Raw genomic sequence first — 22,188 nt, 5'->3', positions numbered from 1 at the left:
CGGGTCATGTGGCCAGCATGACTAAGCCACCAGAGCAGCGCACTCCGTTTACCTTCCCGCCAGAGCGATACCTATTTATCTACTTGCACTTTGACATGCTTTCAAACTGCTAGGTTGGCAGGAGCAGGGACCGAGTGGATTTGTAATCTTTTGCATTATATATTTTATCTTAACAATTTTTTTTGTGCTTTGGCTACTTTTGTCATGAAGCGGTTTATAAATCTGCAAAAAAAACCCACAGGAAACCTCCTCCCCTTGCATCTCAGGCAACCAGAGGTGGTACATTGATGTTCAGTTTGCAAGTGTGCTATTGCCACATGTGCATTAAACAGAGAGAGGTTCATGCAGGTTCATGCTTGAACTCATTTTTTCAATATCTTGTTGATACGCATCTTCACCAATTTCACAGCTGCAGCCCATCAGGGTCTATGATGTTGTGACAGAAATTGCCACAAACATGTTGGGAGCTGCTTTGGATAATAAAGAGCTTCTGGGCCATGGGCTGGTTGGACACAGAGGAATGGTGGAAGGAACCAGCTGGGGAACCACCAAGGAAAGAAGGCTCAGAGCCCGGGGAGTGGTAGTGGGACAATAATGAGTGGTCAGAAGGAGAAGACTGGGAGGAAGAGGTGTCAGAAGCAGAGGAGGTAACAGGGCTTAGTGAGCTGGGAGAATCTGTGGCAGAGGGAAGTCCAGAATCAGAGGCAGAAGCTGACGCAAGAGGGTGGGAGGAGGGAGGCCAAGAGGCAGAGTTGAGTCAGACTGCTGAAGTGGGTTTCTCCCCCTCTTGCTGTGACACGCTCACTTCTCCCTGGTTTCCCAGAACCAAGAGAGGCATGAAAAGGGTGTAGGAGAAGTTCACTTCATGCAGGCACAGTCTCAGATCGCTTCTATAGAGAGGAAGGGAATTAGGCAGCTGTGGGGAGGCAAGAACCTACAGTCTCAGCATCTGTTTCATGGGGGCAAGACCTACCAGAGATGAGTTGCTGGGCTCATTAGGCCTGACACTCCTGTGTCAATTTTGGTTTTGTTAATAAAAAGTGAACTCCAGCTTGGATGGTGTGATTCACTGCTGTCTCACTCCTGGCATTCTGGTAGTGCCCAGGACCTGCTCCAAGAGTCAGACACCCAACCTTGCCAAATTACACCTTCATTCAGTTGAATCCCTGTTCTTACCACTTAACAAATGAGTTGAGTCTATTGCCCCTGAGGACTGGGAGGTCACTGCATTCCTTCACCCAAATGTGGACTTCACCAGTGAGTGGAGGTTTTTTACCTTTGAAATAGACAAAAAAAAAAAAAAGAGAGAGAGAGAGAGAGAGAGAGAGAGAGAGAGAGAGAGAGAGAGAGAGAACAGGGCACAAGATGGTTGGTTGATCTGTTAAAAGCATCCCTCTTTGTGTTTCCTCTTGTTAACAACAAATAAGATACGCAGCAAAACTTTAAAGTATTGCGAAGATATTGAATGCAGCATGGGTCAGGCATCTCAGGCCTCTCTGTCTGGCCTACAAGACAACACACACACACACCCCGCTCCAGACCAAAGCTCTTCCCAAGGTCACCCTCACCCCAACCATCTCTGTGATTCATTTTGCAACGGCCACTGACTGTGTACAATCGGTCTGACTGACTGGAACAATGGCACATCTTCATGCATGTGAGTGCTCTACTAATCACAGGCAAACGATGATTCTCTGCACCTTCTATGTGTAGGGCCTTGGGTGCACTCACATGCTACAGTAAAGCTTCAGATGATGGTGAGAAGGATTAGCTGCCTCCAGCCTGAGGTTGACCCATTGTAAGCTAACCGTTCAGTCACCGAACAGAAGGTTACTGCACCAGCCACACAGAGGGAGAACTTCTTAGCAAGCAGCACAGAATTCCAGCAACATCTAGGAGTCTCTCCATACTACTTCATAGCCAAGTAAACTTAAGAGGAAGGTCAAATACAACCTTAAGGTAAAGGGACCCCTGACCATTAGGTCCAGTCGTGACTGACTCTGGGGTTGTGGCGCTCATCTCGCTTTATTGGCCGAGGGAGCTGGCGTACAGCTTCTGGGTCATGTGGCCAGCATGACTAAGCCGCTTCTGGCAAACCAGAGCAGCGCACGGAAGCGCCGTTTACCTTCCCGCTGGAGTGGTACCAATTTATCTACTTGCACTTTGACGTGCTTTCAAACTGCTAGGTTGGCAGGAGCAGGGACCAAGCAATGGGAGCTCACCCTGTCACGGGGATTCGAACCACCAACCTTCTGATTGGCAAGTCCTAGGCTCTGTGGTTTAACCCACAGCACCAACCTTGTTGTTGTTGTTGTTTAGTCGTTTAGTCGTGTCCGACTCTTCGTGACCCCATGGACCAGAGAACGCCAGGCACCTCTGTCCTCCACTGCCTCCCGCAGTTTGCTCAAACTCATGCTGGTAACCTCGAAAACACTATCCAACCATCTCGTCCTCTGCCGTCCCCTTCTCCTTGTGCCCTCCATCTTTCCCAACATCAGGGTCTTCTCCAGGGAGTCTTCTCTTCTCATGAGGTGGCCAAAGTACTGGAGCCTCAGCTTCACAATCTGTCCTTCCAGTGAGCACTCAGGGTTGATTTCCTTCAGTATGGAGAGGTTTGATCTTCTTGCAGTCCATGGGACTCTCAAGAGTCTCCTCCAGCACCATAATTCAAAAGCATCAATTCTTCGGCGATCAGCCTTCTTTATGGTCCAGCTCTCACTTCCATACATCACTAGCACCAACCTTAGTTTACTGTTAAAAGAGTGAGGGGCCTCAGGCTGCCTCAAACACTTCCCTCATGAGAGTGAGGCCTCCATCCCTGGTTTGCAACAAGCTGTGGTTTATGCAATTTCATTTGAATATGGAAACCAATGGTTTGCCCAAACAACCATTTAATAATAATAATAATAAAATTATTTATATCCCACCCTCCCCTGCTGAAGCCGGGCTCAGAGTGGCTAACAACAGTAAAAATAACACAGTTTACATAAAATCACAATCAATTAATTGAAATACATTCTAAAATCAATTCATTCTAAAATCAATTCAGAGTCAACTTAATGGCAACCATTGGGCTAGAGTTCTATGAGGATTACAGAAGGAGGGGGTCAGACTGTGTCTTGGCCAAAGGCCTGGTGGAACAGCTCTGTCTTGCAGGCCCTGCGGAAAGATGTCAAGTCCTGCAGGGCCATAGTCTCTTGTGACAGAACGTTCCACCAGATCCGGGCCACGGCTGAAAAAGCCCTGGCTCTGGTTAAGGCCAGCCTAACCTCCCTGTCGCCCGGGACCTCCAAGATGTTTTTGTTTACAGACTGTAAGGTCCTCTGTGGGACATACCAGGAGAGGCGGTCCCATATATATGAGGGTCCTGGGCCGTATAGGGCTTTAAAGGTTAAAACTAGCACCTTAAACATGATCCTGTATCCCACTGGGAGCCAGTGCAGCTGGTATAGCACTGGGTGAATGTGATCCCGCGGCGAGGACCCCGTAACACAACCAGAAGCCATGGTTTCATCCTGGTTGCTTTGTAACCAAGGTATAGTTTGAATAAACCATAGTTTGCCAGGTTTGAATGACATGCCATTAAATTAGGGAGGCAAAACACCCCATGAAGCAAATTTGGAAAGTGGGTAACAGAAAGATTCTTACCCCCAACAGGCTGTGGAACATATTGGAGAGCTATTTTCATGTCCCCTCTGTTCTCCAGATCAAGACCAGCTAGTGGAGTCTGACCAAACAAAAGCAAAAAACCAATGACTATGTAATACAAGCAACATCGTGAAATATGTGGTCCAATTAAACCCCAAAATAGATTTACTAACGTATCTCAAAGACACAGTTCCAGAAGACAGAAAGAAATTATTATGCCATGATTTAGCTGCAAGGATTTTATATGAAAATACTGGGGTGAGAGTAGATTAGGGAATGCCCCCATTTAAAGGAATAGCTTATTTAATTATGGGAACAGGCAACCTCCTACTCAAGATGCTTTGGGGTCTTCAAAGGGAAAAAGAAAATTACACAAGAAAGGGCAATCTTCACGGAACTCTGGAACAGTATGACAGAGAGTCATTCGTCTTTGTTAATTTTATGAGAAGATATGAATATGAGTCTTCTCAAACTGAATAAATAAATGGGACATTAAATACGTTGCTCCCATTAACTATGGGTGGTATTCAATGCTAGTCATACTTGAGAGTAGCCCCACTGAAGTTAATGAATAACTCATTAATTTCAATGGGTGGCATTCAAGTAAATTTTACTGAGAGTAGACACACTGAAATTACTGAACATGACTAACTTAGATCCACTAACTTCAGTGGATATATTCTTCAGTATGACTTGCATTGAATAAAACCCTTAGATTATGTCAGTTCATTTCTTTTTCTTCTTTTTGGTTAAATTATTAATTACTGCTATTTAATTTTGTAACTGCTATTTAATTTCTAACTTACTGCTATTTAATTTCTACCTGGGCTAATGTTAATTGTCCAGTTTTTGTTTTTTGTAATTGCCATTATTGATACTCAGTTGCTTTCCACATTGCTATTACTCATTTTGAATACTGTATTGATATATAAAGGTAAAGGACCCCTGGATGGTTAAGTCCAGTCAAAGGTGATTATGGGGTGTGGCGCTCATCTCGCTTCAAGCTGAGGGAGCTGGCGTTTGTCCACAGACAGCTTTCCAGGCCATTTGGCCAGCATAGCTAAACTGCTTCAGGCACAACGGGACACTGTGACGAGTGCCAGAGCACATGGAAAGGCTGTTTATTTTCCCGCCGCAGCGGTACCTATTTATCTACTTGCACTATTTATCTACCTATTTATCTACTTGCTTTCAAACTGCTAGATTGGCAGAAGCTGGCACAGAACAACAGGAGCTCACCCTGTCGTGGGGATTCGAACCACCGACCTTCTGATCTGCAAGCCCAAGAAGCTTAGTGGTTCAGACCACAGCGCCACCCACTCCCTCTGTATTGACATATATTTCCTAATAAACTATCTTTTAAAAAATCAACCCACTGTCTACAAAACCTAATATTGTAGCATCTCTTATTTGTGTGTTTTCACAAATACTGTGTGCGAAATGGGTGCAAACTGAGCTTACCACCTACTGGGGGCCATGCAAACTGCAGCATGACAACCACCTTAGGAAAATATGTATTGGGAAAGATTTACATCTGCTTCCAGGTTAAATCTCAGACACCTTTTTAATAGAAATATTTTTAATCAGCTACACCGGGGGTAGCCAGCGTGGTGCCCTGCAGATGTTGTTGGGACTACAAACCCCATCATCCTTTATTGCTGGCCATGTTGGTTTGGTTGAGGCTGATGAGAGCCAGAGTCCAACTGCATCTGAAGGGCACCACCTTGCCTACCTGTGGACTACATGTTGAAGCACTGGTGAAGATTATACAGAAGCCAAAGTAGAAATTCATCACACTGGGCAAGGTTATTAATTTCAGTGATAATTGTTGGTATGAAAACAATACTTCCTATGAATGTAAATGATAGCACAGGAATTATAAACTGGTAGCCGTATGATTCAGAATTTTGGCTGTTGCTATTTACTCATTTATGAAATCATTGAGGGGTAGAAAAGAGTTTGGCCCAACGACACTCATTATAGACCAAAAACCATTAACTCACTCTTGGCTTAAGCGGGTACCAAATCATCTGCTTGTTCTGCCTGTCTTCCCAGTCCCATTCTCCCAGGTCCAGCTCCACCTCGCCCAGGAAACTGTTACGTCCAAACGTGTCATTGTGCCACACGGAGACATTCAACCTCTGGGACGCCAGGAGAGCCCTGTCAACTTTATACTGCAAAAGAGACAAAACAGACGCTTTAAGTATGCATTTATCTACAGAATTAGAATTGTGCGTTAGAACTGTGAGCTGCAGATGAAGCATGCTATTCCAACGAAGAGGTGGGCAGTAGATTGGGTTTACTTCGCCAGCATCTACCTTGCTGGAATGGTGCACCAGCAGAGCCAACCTGGCACTCACTCCTGCCAGTGTGTTTGCACCATGCCCACCTCCCTGTTATCCTCAGTGTCTCAGCTGTAAGGAGGTCAGATAAGCCCCACTAACCTCTACTGGTTAAACCAAGCTATCATTCAGAAAATGAATTAGTTTACTGAGCTGGGCTCGCACATTCAAACAAACCATGCTTAGGCTAAACGAACCATGACTATGTGCTGCATTCATTCTGGTACTATTAATTATACAAGTTACCCTTAATATCTCATTGAAGACAGGGTTCAACGTCTTCTTCTTCACCGACGTTTTTCTTTTGCCCAGTTTGTACTTCTCTGGTAGCAAGTAACTCTTCACATACCTAAGGAGATTTAACCACCAGTCTGGTTAACGTAACATTTGAATCTGGAAGAAGGCTTTCAGGGAAAACCAAGAGCAAAATGAGCACCTTTTGTCTGTAGCTCTCCTAGCCTTAAAACTGAACAGGCCAATCTTACACGGGGAATTTCAAAAGGGTATCTATAAATTACGAAGCACTCAAGTTTGTTCCCAGGCCTGAAACGTCAGAAACGGGATGCCCGCTTGTGCAGGAAAGAATTTTTAAATTATTATTAAAAACTGTTCTGTGCAAGATTATTTCAGTCTTGCTTGGTTTCACCTATTTATTTATATCATGCATTACCTTCAAGCAGCTCAAGGTGGCAAACACACTTCTCCTTAGGAAGAAGATGCTCAAATGATTTCAACACTGCCAGCTTCCACTAAATTTGTCAGCTTTCAAATGCTGGAGAGTGGGACTCTCCCCCACCCCTGTCTGATTGGTTTTAGAGAGTACAATACCCTGTAAATACGCTACTGAATGCTACAAACAAGTAAGAGGAAACAAAAGATCTGAAAATAACTTTACTGGCAAAATGGGCCAATTCTACTGCCCTTTGGAATGAAAAATTTGGAGGAGATCTCTGAAGAAGTGTGCATGCACACGAAAGCTCATACCAATAACAAACTTAGTTGGTCTCTAAGGTGCTACTGGAAGGAATTTTTAAATTTTGTTTAGACCACATTTGTAACTTTTGCTGGTTTAAAATAATCTGTTTCAAAGATGCATCTTGGCAATTTTGTATTATATACGTTAAGTTTTGCATAATTGTGCTTTGATAAAGGTAAAGGTAAAGGGACCCCTGACCATTAGGTCCAGTCATGACCGACTCTAGGGTTGCGGCACTCATCTCGCTTTATTGGCCGAGGGAGCCGGTGCACAGCGTCCGGGTCATGTGGCCAGCATGACTAAGCCGCTTCTGGCGAACCAGAGCAGCACACAGAAATGCCGTTTACCTTCCCACCAGAGTGGTACCTATTTATTTACTTGCACTTTGACATGCTTTCGAACTGCTAGGTTTGAATACACACACACACACACACACACACACAGCACCCTCCACCTACACTTACGGATCTGAACGCTGCTTCTTAACATCTGCAATTGCCAAGTCCTTGCCCTGGGCGACGAAAATATGAAGTTCCTTCAGCTGCTCCACGTAATCAATAGCAAACTGAAGGTTTCCTTTCACATCCACGTTCCCAAAGTCTCCGCTGTAGATGCTCATCACGCTGGTACTGACCTGTAGAAGTCACCAAGCAGAGAACAAGCCCTTAAAAAAAGAAATCCTTATCCCTTCCTGCAGACTCTTTTAAGGTGGGAAATAAATCTAAGTTGCTGCTGAAGGCAGCAAAGAACAATCCCTCTGCAGATGTCATCTCAGGGAGAGAGAACAGTTTATATTCAAATAATGCACGCTCATTTTCAAACCAGATGGGAAATCATCAAACAATACACATGCGAAGAGTGGTTTTGTTGGATGGAACCCAGAAAATATATATATATTGCCCTCTGCTCTCAGATATGCTAGCAGTTTTCCTCCATCTGCCTTCCCGCCTGTACTCACAAACCACTTAGAAATTTGTGCTCAGACCTGATAAATTATAAAGTGATTGGCAGCTTGGTTATCCACTATTATGTTATAGCACTTTCGGCATAACAATTGCTTTTTACAACCCTTTTTACAATCATTTTCGCAAATGATGTTATGCTAGAGGTCACTGTTATTCCCATTTTACAGATTTATTTATTAAAAAACTAAGAATCGCAAGAGGAGCTCACTTGCGTCTGCCCAGCACATTCAGGGCTGAGATAGGACTTTGAACTCTCATGGACTATAGGAAACCAGAACAGGATCAGAATTCTGTATCAGCATATAAAATTTCACAAGGTTCATATAATGACTCTTGTTTTTTCCAGGAACTATAGGAATTGTGGCTACCTATGGTCTGTCTATTCAGACATCCTGCCAGCCAAAAACCATAGTTTCCAATTCTGGTTTGGTGGTTAATCACTAAACATGATCTCCCAGTTCCAACCTAACACCAAACCATGGATTCCTTAGCCATGGTTTGGCTGCATAACTATTAAGGCACCAGGGTTGGCTACAGCTCCCTGCCAAGAATATCTTCAATGGCAAACTCAGGCTCATCAATTCACTGAAATGAATGCTTAGGAGCAGTAACTACAAATGCTCTGAAGGGCCCCAAAAGGTTAGGCTAAACAGAAAATGGGAAATGAGAAGTTAATTCAGATAGCGAAAAGAATCTGGATGTTACAACTAGTTAACAGTCAACTGCAATAGCATCAAGCATCACACATCACAATATTAAACAGAGGCTCTGCTGCTACTGCAGAGTTAAAGAAAACGAAGTATTAGCAAAAGCAGTGTTATTAACTAAAGCTTTCGTCTACATACAGAAGACAAGGACGCCAAGCCAGAAGAGCCACTAAGATTGGTTAGCGAACTGGGGCTCTTCTTGATTCTGCCAAGTGGGTAACTGCTGTCTGAAGCGGTATCTGTTTCTCTGTCATCGCTCTACAAGATATTACACAAAGAGAAAAAAAGAAGTCTGTGCAGGTGTTCAAAAAGTGGCGAAATATATTGCCATGCGGCACACAATTTCAACAAAGTAGGTCTGCCAAAGTAGGCTAGCCATTCTGCGATGCAAAACTGTAGGGGACAACCATTAATTAATAGCATGCAAGAATTTCGCCGTCTCAAATATATAAATCACAGAGAAATTAAGAAAGAGGCAAATGTGTGTTCAGTATATCGGCTGCCATCACTGTTCCTGGGCCAGTAAGACACCAAGTCCAAACTCCTACCTCAGAGACAATACACTACTCAGTGTGGATGCCCTGCTTAGCTTTACAGTTTAGCCTTTATGATTCAGATCAGGGCAAGCAGCAAGTGCCATTCTTGGACTCCATTTCCCATCAGCAGAAAGAGCCATAGCCTCTGCTTTCATTGCCGAAGGTCCCTGGGTTCAATCCAGGTGTGGCTGGAAAAGACTCACCTGAAACCCTGGAGACCCACTGCCAGCCAGTGTGGGCCAGGAGGTAGCCAATGTGGTGTCCTCCAGATATTTGCTGGACTACAACTCCCATCATCCCTGGCCATTGGCCACGTTGGCTGGGGCTGATGGAAACTGTAGTCTAAGAAGATCTGGAAGGTGATGCATTGGCTATTCCTGAGCTAGATGGATCAACAGACTGATTCAGTATAAGGCACCTTCCTAGCTTCCCAGCCATTGTGACAATTTGTCAGGCATGATGGGAGTTCCAGCTGACAACATCTGGAGGGGTGCTGTATTGCTTGATTCAGGACATTGCTTGATACACTGGCAGAAATCCCCAAGACTCACTCCTCCACCCTGACCTCTCAGGAACAAGCTAAATAACAGTGTCAGAAGACTCGAGGCTGCAGTATTTCTCCTGAGCCAGTCAGCACTCCCTGAAAGTAGGCAGCCAAGATTCTGCATTTCTCAAACGAGCAAAAGACAAGCAAGCAAACAAAAACCCTTACCTCCTCCTGCGTAAATGTTGGGACTGATTTGCTCATCCTTTTGATTTTTTCCGGATGTGAGAACTGGCTATCAAGGAAAGAAGGTGCTGTGGAAACTGGAAAAAAGCAGCAGTTCTTGTTTAGAGAGCTAATTAGATTCTAATACGGGGGGGGGGGGGGCAGGGGACAGGGACGAGTCATAGATTGCTTTTGGAGGGGGGGGGAAGAAAACTTCAACATTCAGGATGCACTTACTAGGAGCTGCAACACATATCACAAGGAAGCTGCAACGAAGGACACGGACACGAGCTGTGCATGCCCTTCCAACACTTCCAGCCACCCTATACAGGGCACAATGGCCTCCAGATGTTGATTGACTACAACTCCCATTGGCCATGCTGGCTGGGATTGAATGGTGTATGCAGTCTGCAACATCTGCAGGGCGCCATATTGGCTTTTACACATTGTTTTTTTTTCTGATGTGGGTATATTTTACCAAGCCTCCCACACACGATACCCGAAGACACTAAAATAAGGTGCAAGTATCTCCTGTTATTTCATGATGTCTGAAGTGACTCTTTCTCTAGCCAGGAACTGATATGACACTATGGCAGAACAGGGTTTCCTCTGCTTAACATATTAATTCCCCACCACCACCACCACCACCACCACCTAATTATTGATTTGAACCCAAGATTCCTCTTGCATGCCGTCCACTACGTGGCACTGGCTCCCCAGATATTTGCCTTCAGATAGTATTTCAAATGTCAGTACTTGGAAATCTACAGTCGTGGGTTCTCAGTATCGTTGTTGGCATCTGTCTGCCTGAAGAGGAAATGGAATGTGCCTCTGGGGGTGAAGCTAAACAGCTGTGTTAGCAGCACCAAAGTGACCTCCCTTGGGCACAATCCTGGGCAGTGTGTATGGAGGTCCTAGACTGCCCAGACGACAAGACCCTTACTGATGTGGTCCAAAGGAAATGAAAGCAAGATGTTTGGCAACAGCTTGGCTGCAGGAGTTGATGGAAGGAGGCATACAAAGGGCCATCCAACCATTCTTGATAGAGGGCTGAATTAAATGCACAAATTTTGCCTGCACCTAGCAAGATGTATGGGGCTGTCCTTCTGCCCCCTGGTCCTATAGCTATGGATGGAGCATTGTGCTATTCAGGAATATAAAGAGCCTTTTTCATGATGCTGCCAGTTCTTCTTTACTGGGCCTTCCCTTTCCCATCCAGTATCACTATCAAGCTTTGATGCTGCAAGAATCCCAGGAGGTGGTTCTAAAAGGCTCAATGTTCAGGGATCTTCCCATTCCACAGCAAGTCCATGAATTACAACTTGGTTACAAACAGCAAATGGAACACACACCCCACGCTAAGTTTGCATGTCCTGCTGCAGAAGTAGCTTTACAAGATACAAGCCATTAGTAAAACAACAACAAGAACAAGAACAAACTCCAAATGTATTATTAGTCAGCCAATATTAGCAGCAACGAAAGAGTGTGAAGCCACAAAAGGTTTTAGCTACTGTGCGCAGGAGGGGACATTATTACTCACTTCCTGAAGCGTTCTCATCAGGCTGATCTGCTTTTTGATCTGGTCAAAATTGCAACGTTAAATACTGTCACACTCCGATGCCGCTATTGGCTGTGCTATAATCACAGGTGAACTGGACACTTTGCATGCAACGTCTCAGCTATTTCCCCCCCAATCATTGCTTCAGAATTCTATGCCTACTGCATTGCAGAATGCAGAAACCGCCTTCTTGACTGTTGGAGCCACGATTGATCTTGTCCACTCAATCCGCCAGAGCCTGTCTTCGCAAGCAGGGGAAGTCCCTAACTCACCAAGAGTTTGAGACCCATCGATTACCCTCACCTGGTTTAGCCAGCCAGTCAAAGCCATTTCCTGGGATGTGGCCACTGTCGCATGCTGACAGCTTCTAGGAACCACAGGTGAGAGCTGAGTGCAGGCTGGGGACCCAAGGTGGACAAACTGCCCCAGAAGGAGAACAGCATGTCCCCCAACAGAGGGACAACCCCTCCCATACACCCCAACAGCACTATAGACACACAGATGAACATCACCCAGGAGTCTAAATCATGCAATACTCTTATCTAAAAACCTGGCAGGCAGAAAAGTCTTTTGCTGCTAAGAACGAAGAAACACTACTGAAGCAGGTTACGTTCATGCAGGCACAAATAAAATAGTTACCATCTTCCGCACTAAGCATTAAATCTTCCTTTGGGAGGTTTCCTTTATCTGCACAAGAGGGGGGGAAACGTTGACATAGTTAGACATTCCTGCTGTTTAGGGAGGTCGCTGTGGGCTCTCAACATAGGCCTCTAGAGGTGGAAAAGAAAGATGCTAACTCGGGAGCTTAAAGCCACAGGCAAACGCATAGAAGAAGCCTTTTTTTAACGAAATATTATAGGGTAAAGAAATGCACCTTAAAAAATGAGGCAGCCATGCCATCCTTTCTAGCACAGACTACATGGCTTTTGTGGGTGCCTGGAAGCCCAGGGTCATAAATGAGGACAACTCTGAGGTTGCGGCACTCATCTCGCTTTACTGGCCAAGGGAGCCGGCATACAGCTTCCGGATAATGTAGCCAGCATGACTAAGCCGCTTCTGGCAAAGCAGAGAAGTGCACAGAAACACCATTTACCTTCCCCCCGGAGTGGTACCTATTTATCTACTTGCACTTTGATGTGCTTTCAAACTGCTAGGTTGGCAGGAGCAGGGACCGAGCAACGGCAGCTCACTCCGTCGCGGGGATTCGAAACGGGGACCTTCTGATTGGCAAGCCATAGGCTCTGTGGTTTAACCCACAGAGCCACCCGCGTCCCTGCTACATTGGATACAACCCTTAAAAAAAAAAGTATCTTGGGATGCATAGACCTTCCAAAGGTAATTCTTAACAACAATGAGGCAGGTGGGGAAAAGAATTCTAAGAAAACCTTCAGGGAGTATGGAAGACGTCAGACAAGTTTTTTTTTTGCTCACTTGATGTGGCTGATGGTATGTCCTCTAGACTTTTGGAAGGGATCTGCCTATTTGAACTCCTTTTCAAAGCCTCCTTTACTGGGTTTAGTTCTTCTTCCGAACCTGTTTCAAGACAAAAACACATGAACACTGCACAACGCACAGGCATGTACCTTAAACAAGCATAGCCCTTTTTAAAAAATAATAATAAATAGCTTTGGTGGGGGGGACCCACAGGTGTTTCAGCTAAGAGGCTAAGGAAACCTTGGGTCCTCAGATACAGGTGGACTACAACACCTATAATTCCTGATAAACGGCCATGATGGGAGGCAACAATGGGGGTTATAGTCCAACAATATCCAGGGAACCAAGAAGGCTAAACTAAAGTGTGAACTGGAAAGATTAAGCTGTTATGTAGCACACATCATTTTATTTTTTAAGTTGCTTCTGTGTGAAGCAACGAATAAGTCGAATAAATAAAAGCAGCCATCACGCTGCCCGACAGATATTGCTGGACTACAACTCCCATTATCCCTGACCCCTGGGCCATGCTGACTGGGGCTGGTGGAAGCTGGAGTCCAACATCTACAGGAGTGTTTCCCAAACTTGGGTCCCCAGCTGCTTTTGGACTACAATCCCCATCATCCCCGACCACTGGTCTTGCTAGCTACAGATGATGGGAGTTGTAGTCCAAAAACAGCTGGAGACCCAAGTTTGGGAAACGCTGATTTAGAGGGTACCATGTTTGCCATTGCCTAGAGAGCACAGCTCCCTTCCTGAGCCCCAACTGACTGGCAAAGGGGAAGGCAGGATTCTAAGAGGCAGATGTTAGCAAGCCTATTGCGCAGCTGCAAGGAGGGCGTCTATCCATTGTTCTGGGAGATTATGGGGAAATACACATATATGCAAAGCAGTATGCATGTCCTGCTTTTAATCCAAGGTGAAGGGTTGGAAAAGAGTCCCAAGAAGATGGGAATAACTACCTTAGAGAAACGATGCAAAGGCAAATTGTTACGATGTGCCCTTGGGTTTATTGCACTAGACCAGGTGTGGAAGAACCTTTGGCTCTCTAGGTGTGACTTAACTGCAGCTCTCATAATCCCTGGCCATTGGTCACAATTTCTGGAGGTGGAGCTGATGAGAGTTGTAGCTCAGTAACATCCGGAAGGTCAAAGGTTCTCCAGACCTGCAAATGGATCTGGTGCCCAAAACACACTTTTTAAACCATAGGACTCTGTTTACAGGGTGGCCAAGTGCACAGAAAAGCACTGTGCCAGCAGGGTACCAGGCACCTGTCACCTCAATTTGCCCAGAAGCATGTTTGTGTCAGGTGCCTCAGCATCTTCTAAGTACTCAGCAATACCCCCAATTGAACAAGGTACCCAATATTTGACACTGGGGGGCTAATTGTCTACTATTGATTTATTAATGTACTAAAAATATTTCCCCCTTGGGTTAATCTTCATAAAGCATACACACCACCCAGAGATAAGATCAAATAATTCAAAAACTGCTCACGAGTTGAACTTCTTTGGAAACCCACAAAAGAATTGCGGCTTTCTTCTGAAAGGTTGGATTCAACACTCCTGGCATCTTCATCCTCTTTGTTGCCATCAGCATGACGGGTGGCAAGCAGCTCAACCTGTCTTGTTTTAGGGGGGTACCCCTCTTCCGCACCCTCTTTTTCACTTCCACCATCGAGATAGGCACTGGCAGTAGCAGAATCTTCTCTCCCTTTTTCATATTCCTCCTCCCTCTTACCTGCCTTGGCATGAGTGGAAGAATCTTCCCTTCTTCCCAGGAGCGGGGCTTCAGGTGATGCGAGGTTAAGCTGAATAGTTTTTTGGAAAACCGCATTCCTTTCAGGGGTGCCAGAAACCTTTTCTCGGTCTACAGTTTGGTTATCTTGCTTGAAAGTCTTGCCCTTGAGCGGTATTTTAACCTCGGTTCGAAAGTCGCTCGGCACGCTCTCAACAGACGTTTGCGTTTTTGCGGCTAAACCTCCCTGAAATCCTGACTCATCAGTCACTTTCTTCTCTTCTTCATTGGACAGAAGCAAAGCAGCACCAGAGATTTCTCCAAAAAGCTTTTCTAAGCTGGATTTGAATACGGAACCGTCTTTTTCTAGGGCAACAGATTTTGTTACAGTTTCATTTACGTCTTGGGGAAGAAGGCCCGTCGTGCTATCTGAGCCATGGGCACCATGGAGGCTCTCCTTCATTCTGATACCCAACCATCTCATTTCAGAAGGTTGCATCTGGGCAGTTTCTTCAAGGAGTTTCCGGAAGCCTGAATTAAATTCTCTTTGCTTCAACATGGATGGAGCAACTTCCTTGTTTACAGTTTCATTAATCTCTTGACCATAGCCAATTCCCTGCAGGCAAACTAAATCTACAGTCCGATTAGACTCACTCTCTGTTTGTGTCCCATGACCACTGCTTGAGTCTTTCTGGCTTTTTGGAAGAACTTCAACATCTTCCTTGAGCAGATTTTGGAAGCTGGCTCTGAGTTCAGCCTGCCTGAAATTGGAGGGAGCAGTAGCTTTTTCTATCATCTCAATTATCTCTTTATCATAAACTGAACTTGTGTTCTGATGGGGCTGTAATAAACCATGGGCTGGCTTAGGAACTGCAATGTCTTTGAGCAAAATTTCGGAGCTCTCCTTAAGCAGTTTGCTTAAACTGTCTCTAAATGCCACATGCTCGGCCGAATTTGGTTTAACAGTTTTCACGACCGTCTCTGCCACTTCTGTAGGTTGCTCACCAACATTCCCTTGAGCTCTTATGTTTTCCTGGTTTGAAAATGACAACTGAACAGCTGCCTCTCCTGCTGGTCCAGCCTGGATTGTAGTCAATAACTTGCCACTGTCTTCGTCCGCATCTAAACTTCGGTCAAGTGTCCCACCAGGAGTCTCTTTAGGAGGATTGGCCATTTGGGGTGAAACAGGAATGATCTTTCTGGTCGCCTGCTCAGAAGACCTCTGCTGCAGTTCCCCAGGGACACTGTCAATTTGTGCTTTCAAAATACTCTCATTTGTGGGTGTTTCTGGCAATTCCTTCAAAAGAAAGGCTAGTTTGGCATTCAAATCGTTGCCTTGCCTTTTCGATGGAACATTAGCTTCTGCCGCTGTCTCGAAAACCTCTTTCGTGGGAGAGTTTGCTCTGTTCTGACTGGTGAGACGAGCGTCAGGCAGTATCAGTTTTGGCGAAGGAATCTGGAAGAATTCTTCCTGAGAAGTAGCTTTTAGATCCGTTTGGCCTTCTTCCCTGTTGGGAGATTTTCCAGACACCAAATCTGAATCTTCTGTTAATCCAGATGAATCCCCCAAATGCTTTTTGAATGCAATGTGTCTATCCTTGGGTGGGACATCTTTTTGTATTGTTCCATCCGTTTCCCAGGACTCCACTCTGCTATTTTTTTCATCCATGTCACGGCTGCGTTCCATCACCTTATTAAAAAAACGCCTCTTTTCCAATGGAGAATGTGCTTGTTCAGAAACATCCGCCGCTATATGACGACTGGGTGAGGAGCTCTCATCTGAGGTGTCCTTTAGCAGCCTCTCTAAGTTAGTGACAAAAGCAGTGGTGTCAGCTTTTGGTGGAACCAAAGTTCTGCTTACAGTCTCTGGAACCTCAGAGACTTTTCCATTTGCACCTGCAAAAACAGGCCCCTGCTGTTGATTCTGGTCACTGTAAGATGCTTGCACCTCTGTTGCTAACTCCACCTGTGGAAACCCTTTCTTGTCAGCCAGAGGATAAGCCAGCAAGGACTCCTGAAATGCTTCTTTCAACAGTTTCTGCACGCCACTGTTAAACAGTCTGTGCTGCACTTTGGGTGGAGCTTTTGTTTTTTCTATATACTCTTCCACCGGGCGCACAGTCTTTCCCTCTGCAGGGGCAAATTCTACATTTCCTAACGGCACAGCATTCACTGATGGGGAGAGAGCTGTCCCTCCTGCTTGTTTTGGGACAACACGGTTTGCTTCCAATACATTTTGTTCCTTCACATCAAATCCTTGGAGGATCGGTTTTTGCTGTTCACCTTCCAGCACCGCCTGGCTAGTTCCTTCCCTGACTTCTTCCAACTCTTTCAGATACCTTCCTGAACTACTTTGCCTGCCCCTTGGAACAGTCGCCTTCGCCTTGGTTTCATCCATTCCGCTCTGCGGCTTAGTACCCCCATCCCAAAAGTTTCTCAGGCTTTTGAACTGCGAAGGATTGAGCATCTGAGCCTTTGCCTCTTCGTCTGCTTTTTCCTTTAAAGCGTGAATCTTAAAGTGTGGCTTCTGGTGCAGAGCAGATGAAGCTCTCTCTGTTTCCAAACCGTCAGCTTGTAAACCTCCATCCTCTTTAGAGAGAACCATGCTGGGTCTTGGGCGCGAATTATTTGCATCCAGCAACTCTGTAAATGCATTATTCCTCTGGCCACTTGGGGGTATTTTGCCAGATTCATCAACAATACGGCCCCCTTCAAATTTATCCATTATATTTGGTTGAACTTTTCCTGAAGGCAACTTAATGCCATTATCATCAGGTCCAGAGTCATGAGCACCAATTTCAACTTTTCTGAAGGTTACTAAATTATATGTGCCTTGTTCGTTATCAGATTCTCCAGTAACATATCCTGAGGATCCACCCACTGGTTTTATTCTGCTGCGTTCCTCTTTATAGATTGGTATCCGGTTACTCCCAGGAGTGCTTTCACTTAATAGGCCTTCCTTATTTGCAGGCTTTGGGTTCATCGCCTCTCTTTCCCAGAAAGCCCTGATATTCTTGACTTTTCTTGGAACCTCTGATTCTTTGGAATCATCTTGAGGCAAGGTAAGGAGATTCCCTCTACTGGGGTGCTGCACAGTTTTGTCATCTAGATGCCCAGATTCTTTCCCTTTAGGTTCATTAAACAGCTCTCCAGATTGATGCTCAGAGTTTGCTCCTTCCGAAAAAGCTTTAACACCTCCCGCCCCATTGGGCGTAACATCTCCCCTTTCTGTTACTTTTCCCAAAGAAGAGCCAACACTTTTCAAACCTGGTTTTCTCTTTGCATCTTCCAACATCTTCCGTTCTTTGCCCAAAGCACTGTTGTCCTCTGTTTCAACCTTGCCTCCCGCAGCTCTTTCATCTCTCTCGTTTGCAGGCTGGCCAATGGCCTGAAAACGTGTTCTCTCATTTAAATGAATGTCCTGCCCTTGGGAGCGAGAGGAAGCAACCTCTCCTGTTTTGCTTTGATCTTCTAGTAACAGGCTGCCTGGACTTCCATCCTTTGTAAATGGCGACCCACCCGGAACGTTTACCATTTTGTGGAATCGATAGTCCTTGCTGGTTGGCTCTTCTCCTTCACGTACAGAAGAATGCAGATTTAACATATCTGAACTGCAGCCTTTATCTTTTGCCGTTGCAGCAGTTTCTCTTGCCTTGGGGATATCCATTTCCTCTGCAAGTCCCGCGTCTTGCGGAAGCATCTCTTTTTCATCATCACTGGAACTTCTTTTAAACCAGTCAAGCACCTTAGATATGGACTCATCGGCTGCCTTCAAGATCTCAGCAGTGTATTTGTCAGATTTGGAAACAGTTTTAGCACTCGGAGCCTCAACCAGAGCTTGCTTACCTTGTTCAAGGTCTGCAGAGCCAACTTTTGGCACCTGAGGGTCTTCTGTTTTAGGCAGCTGCTGGTCTGCAAGAGACAACCAATTTTTGTTGTTGTAGTAGCGAAACTGCCTAATTAAAGAAGCCTCAGGCAATCAAATTGATTGTAATGAATGGGACAGATCTACATAAAATCAGCATGCGACTAAGCAGAAGATGGTACATTTGCGACACAGCAGCTGGTTTCACAGAGGCAACTCCCTTCTGGATGAGGGGGGGGGTAAAATGCCTCTTCTAAGATGTTGCCTGGCATGTGATGTATTTATAATTAAAAAGGCATTTGTTTAAAAAGGATTCTATTGCTTGATTGCAAAGAATTTCAGCCAATTGGATAATCAATTCAAGATTGCAGTTCCAGTTGGAATACAAACTCCCCCCCCTCAAAAAGCCATCAATTTCTTTGAAATGTTAGCAATGATGGTAATATGCTTTAAATAAATGTGAACTAGTAATTATTGAGAATGAGGTACAACGCTCCCTCTTTTTAGTCGTGATTCCTGCATTGCCAGGGTTTGGACTCAGTGACCCTCGCGGTCCCTTCCAACTCTACAATTCTATACAATTCTATTCATGTTCTGCTAGAGGGTTTTCCACAGGGATCTCGTTGGTCACTGGGAAAGGCTGGACTGGAATGGTTTGATCCAGCAGGTCTCTTGTGTTCTTAACCAGGAAGTGGAGGGAGAGGACTCTGGCTGTACTTTCTAAACCAGGGGTCAGCCAACTTTTTCAGCAGGGGGCCGGTCCACTGTCCCTCAGACCTTGTGGGGGGCCGGACTATATATTTTGGGGGGGGGGGATGAACGAATTCCTGTGCCCCACAAATGACCCAGAGATGCATTTTAAATAAAAGCATACATTCTACCCATGTAAAAACACCAGGCAGGCCCCACAAATAACCCAGAGTTGCATTTTAAATAAAAGCATACATTCTACTCATATCAAAACACGCTGATTCCCGGACTGTCTGCGGGCCAGATTTAGAAGGCGTTTGGGCCGGATCCGGCCCCCAGGTCTTAGTTTGCCTACCCATGTTCTAAACAACAAAAACAGCTAGACGAAACCTCAGCCTCCTCCTTAAACAGAGTTACTTACCAATTACACAAAATGCAAGCTTTGCCCCTGTCAAGACTTAAAAACCTGCACGCCCCAATTCTGATATGATTTCAAATCAGTGGCAGCACAGCAGCCAAAGGAGTGCATCTTGAAGAAAAGTGATCAGCGAGTGTGTCGGGATGTGGTGATGGGAAGCGAGAAAACAAGCAAATGGTTAGGACTTGAATTGATCAGGGTTAAGATCGTAAAAGCATTAGTGATCCCTCCAAAAAGCAGACACCTAGACAGGGGCCTGAAAATCTCACTAAACTGTTAACTCACTGGGATATGCTATTATTTCTTACCAGGTGTGCTTTTCGAGATGTCCTGTTCAAGGCTCGGCGGCTTAGTTTTGATCTGAGGCTTTGTGGTATCGGTTTGTTCTTCCCTCACTGAGGGAAAGGTCTTGCTAGAATGTTCACTTGGAATTGTAGGGCCCGCAAGAGGATGTTTCTCAGGCTGCAACGTATTGGGTGGCAAACCCGAGTTCTTGGCACCGTGAGAACCTAGAGCCGTTCCCTCTCCTTGGCTCTCAGTGTTACCGTTTAAGGCTGGAGAATGGGCACGAGGAGGCTTAGGCGGGAGAGACTGGCGACTCTGAAGTGCACCTGGGTCGCCCGCTTCGTTCCCACTGGCCTTGGCGTCGTCGGAGTCCAACAAAACAAACTCCCCGGATTCCTTGCCCTCGTGCAGCTCAAGGCTCGGCGGGCGCTCCTTCCTACTGATGCTGGACGAGAACCGGACCTGCTTCAGCCTCTCCAACGAGTTTTCGGAGAAGCCTTCGGATTCGCCTGGAGGAGGCGGGCTCTTCTCCGCAACACGTTCAAGGACGGTCGGGGCTGGCAATCCGCTTTTGCCGGAGGGCTCCAAAGTTTGGTTCAAGCGGAGCACTTCGGAATCGGTGGAGCTGGAGCTGGAGCTGCGCTTCAAGATGCCCCTGGGCAGAGACCCCTGGCCGTTAACCTGCTTGATCCTTTTCGGAGCCTGGGGAAAGGGCTCTTCGCTCTTCAAGCTGACATCTGATGTCTTGTGGATGTTCCTCCTGGCTTTTGGCACAGGTGGTTTCCCTGCCTGCCTCTGCAAGTCGTTCGGTTCTGGAGGAGCCTGCTGAGGCTCCTCTACCCTGCTGTGGTTTGTTATGTCTACCTTGGGCTGGTTTTCTACCGAATGCGGGTCTGCAAAACAAGATGCAAAGCACACACAAAGCAAAGGGTAAAACACACTACATGTAAGGGACACACGTTAGTTGCAAAAAAGGGGGGACATGCAACTAAGTAAAAGCATTATTGCGTGTCTTGGGGAAGGAATTGCATCAATGTGCTTGTTAAAGTAAAAAAAAATATGCAACGTAACAAGGCAGGACCAGTTTAAGCTTTAACTTGGGCCTGATCTACGTATGTAGCAGACTGAGAACCGTTCCACTTCATGCTGCAGGCTTCTGTGTGACTGTGTGGTTTTTATTCATTTTTTTATAGTTGCGCCATGCCATAAAAACATCCCTGTATATTGCAAAAAAAGGGAAACCTAACAATTCCTTAGGAACATGGAGTCATTAACACGACACCCAAAATGTAAACGTATTTTGTCACACTTGGTCAAGTTTTCAGTGTCTCCACAGAAACAACACAGATTACGTATTTAGAAACCTTCACCTTTCTCCATCGCCATTCCATGTTCAAGCTGCTCATTTTTTGCATGATCTTCTAGTAGGGTTGATTCATTGAATGGGTTTTTCCTTTGCTAGAACAAAATAAGAATGTTCCGCTTAACACTACAGTATTACTGGGGGAGAGAGAGCCTGGGAAGGAAGGAAGGAAAATGGAAAACATAACAACAAGTTTTGCAGGTCACAGTAAGGCAAACTATGGCTTAGCAGGACCAGGTGAATGTGCAGACTTCCAGAGAAGGGGTTTTTTACTCCAGTGCTGTGCTGATTTAACCCATGTTTTGGCTTCACACATTGGCCAAAACCAGACGTGGTTTAGTGCTCTCCCTGCTTACCATTTAGCCAAGAATAAACCTGTCTTTTTCTTCCTGTGGTTTTAAAAGCTTGCTAAGAAAATGGGTGGCAGCAGAATACGGTCATGTCAAGGAACCTTGAGTTACTGTGAGTGGGACTTCCATGCACCCTGAGATATGAAAAATCTAAAACAACACAAAAATCTAAACTTGCAAATATAAAAAGGGGGCTTGAGGGGAGCATTTTTCCTCTAAGTGGAAACCATGGAAACCCATTTAATTTTTTTTCTTTTAAAGGAGGGAGGAAATGGTTATCATCCAAGGGTTCCAGAAGTACAACCTGAGTTCCAAAATGAGGACAACAAAAGCTTGCTGCTTTTTAAAAGACGAGGGAATCCCTAAACACACACACACACACACACAAACACTACCAAGCGATGGGACCAGATCCATAATTTGCAAACAGGCAGCTAAAAAAACAAAGCACAGCAAATATTGAACACACAAATACGGACCCTTATAGTGAGATATATTTGACCATTTACAGATCACTGCATTGCTTGCGTGCTAGTGAGGCCCTCCCACTTCAATAAATACCAAAGTGTGTGGGAACATACCCAATATCTCCAGTCTAACCAGAACTT

General features: G+C 45.4%; 1 protein-coding gene across 48 annotated transcripts in view; it reads right to left on the bottom strand.

The window, feature by feature from the left end:
• SYTL2 (synaptotagmin like 2) overlaps positions 1-22,188 on the bottom strand; it is a 62,391-nt gene that overhangs the window by 2,672 nt on the left and 37,531 nt on the right. For 8 of the 48 annotated variants that reach the window (XM_083735808.1, XM_083735796.1, XM_083735810.1 and 5 more), the window contains 12 exons: positions 21,238-21,325; positions 19,891-20,760; positions 14,370-18,521; positions 12,873-12,974; positions 12,081-12,128; positions 9,887-9,981; positions 8,777-8,896; positions 7,431-7,600; positions 6,237-6,339; positions 5,652-5,822; positions 3,649-3,727; positions 1,177-1,276 (listed from right to left, as the gene is read on the bottom strand). In XM_083735808.1, the coding sequence (XP_083591934.1) occupies positions 1,177-1,276; positions 3,649-3,727; positions 5,652-5,822; positions 6,237-6,339; positions 7,431-7,600; positions 8,777-8,896; positions 9,887-9,981; positions 12,081-12,128; positions 12,873-12,974; positions 14,370-18,521; positions 19,891-20,760; positions 21,238-21,325 (6,098 nt within the window). Of the gene's footprint in view, positions 1-1,176; positions 1,277-3,648; positions 3,728-5,651; positions 5,823-6,236; positions 6,340-7,430; positions 7,601-8,776; positions 8,897-9,886; positions 9,982-11,423; positions 11,463-12,080; positions 12,129-12,872; positions 12,975-14,369; positions 18,522-19,890; positions 20,761-21,237; positions 21,326-22,188 lie in introns of all 48 variants that reach the window. The other 40 variants (XM_083735779.1, XM_083735778.1, XM_083735781.1 and 37 more) reach the window with 17 other exon arrangements.

Source organism: Podarcis gaigeae, assembly GCF_964106915.1.
Source record: "Podarcis gaigeae genome assembly, chromosome: 4".
Lineage (NCBI taxonomy): Eukaryota > Metazoa > Chordata > Lepidosauria > Squamata > Lacertidae > Podarcis > Podarcis gaigeae.
This window is presented reverse-complemented; position numbering and strand designations above follow the sequence as displayed.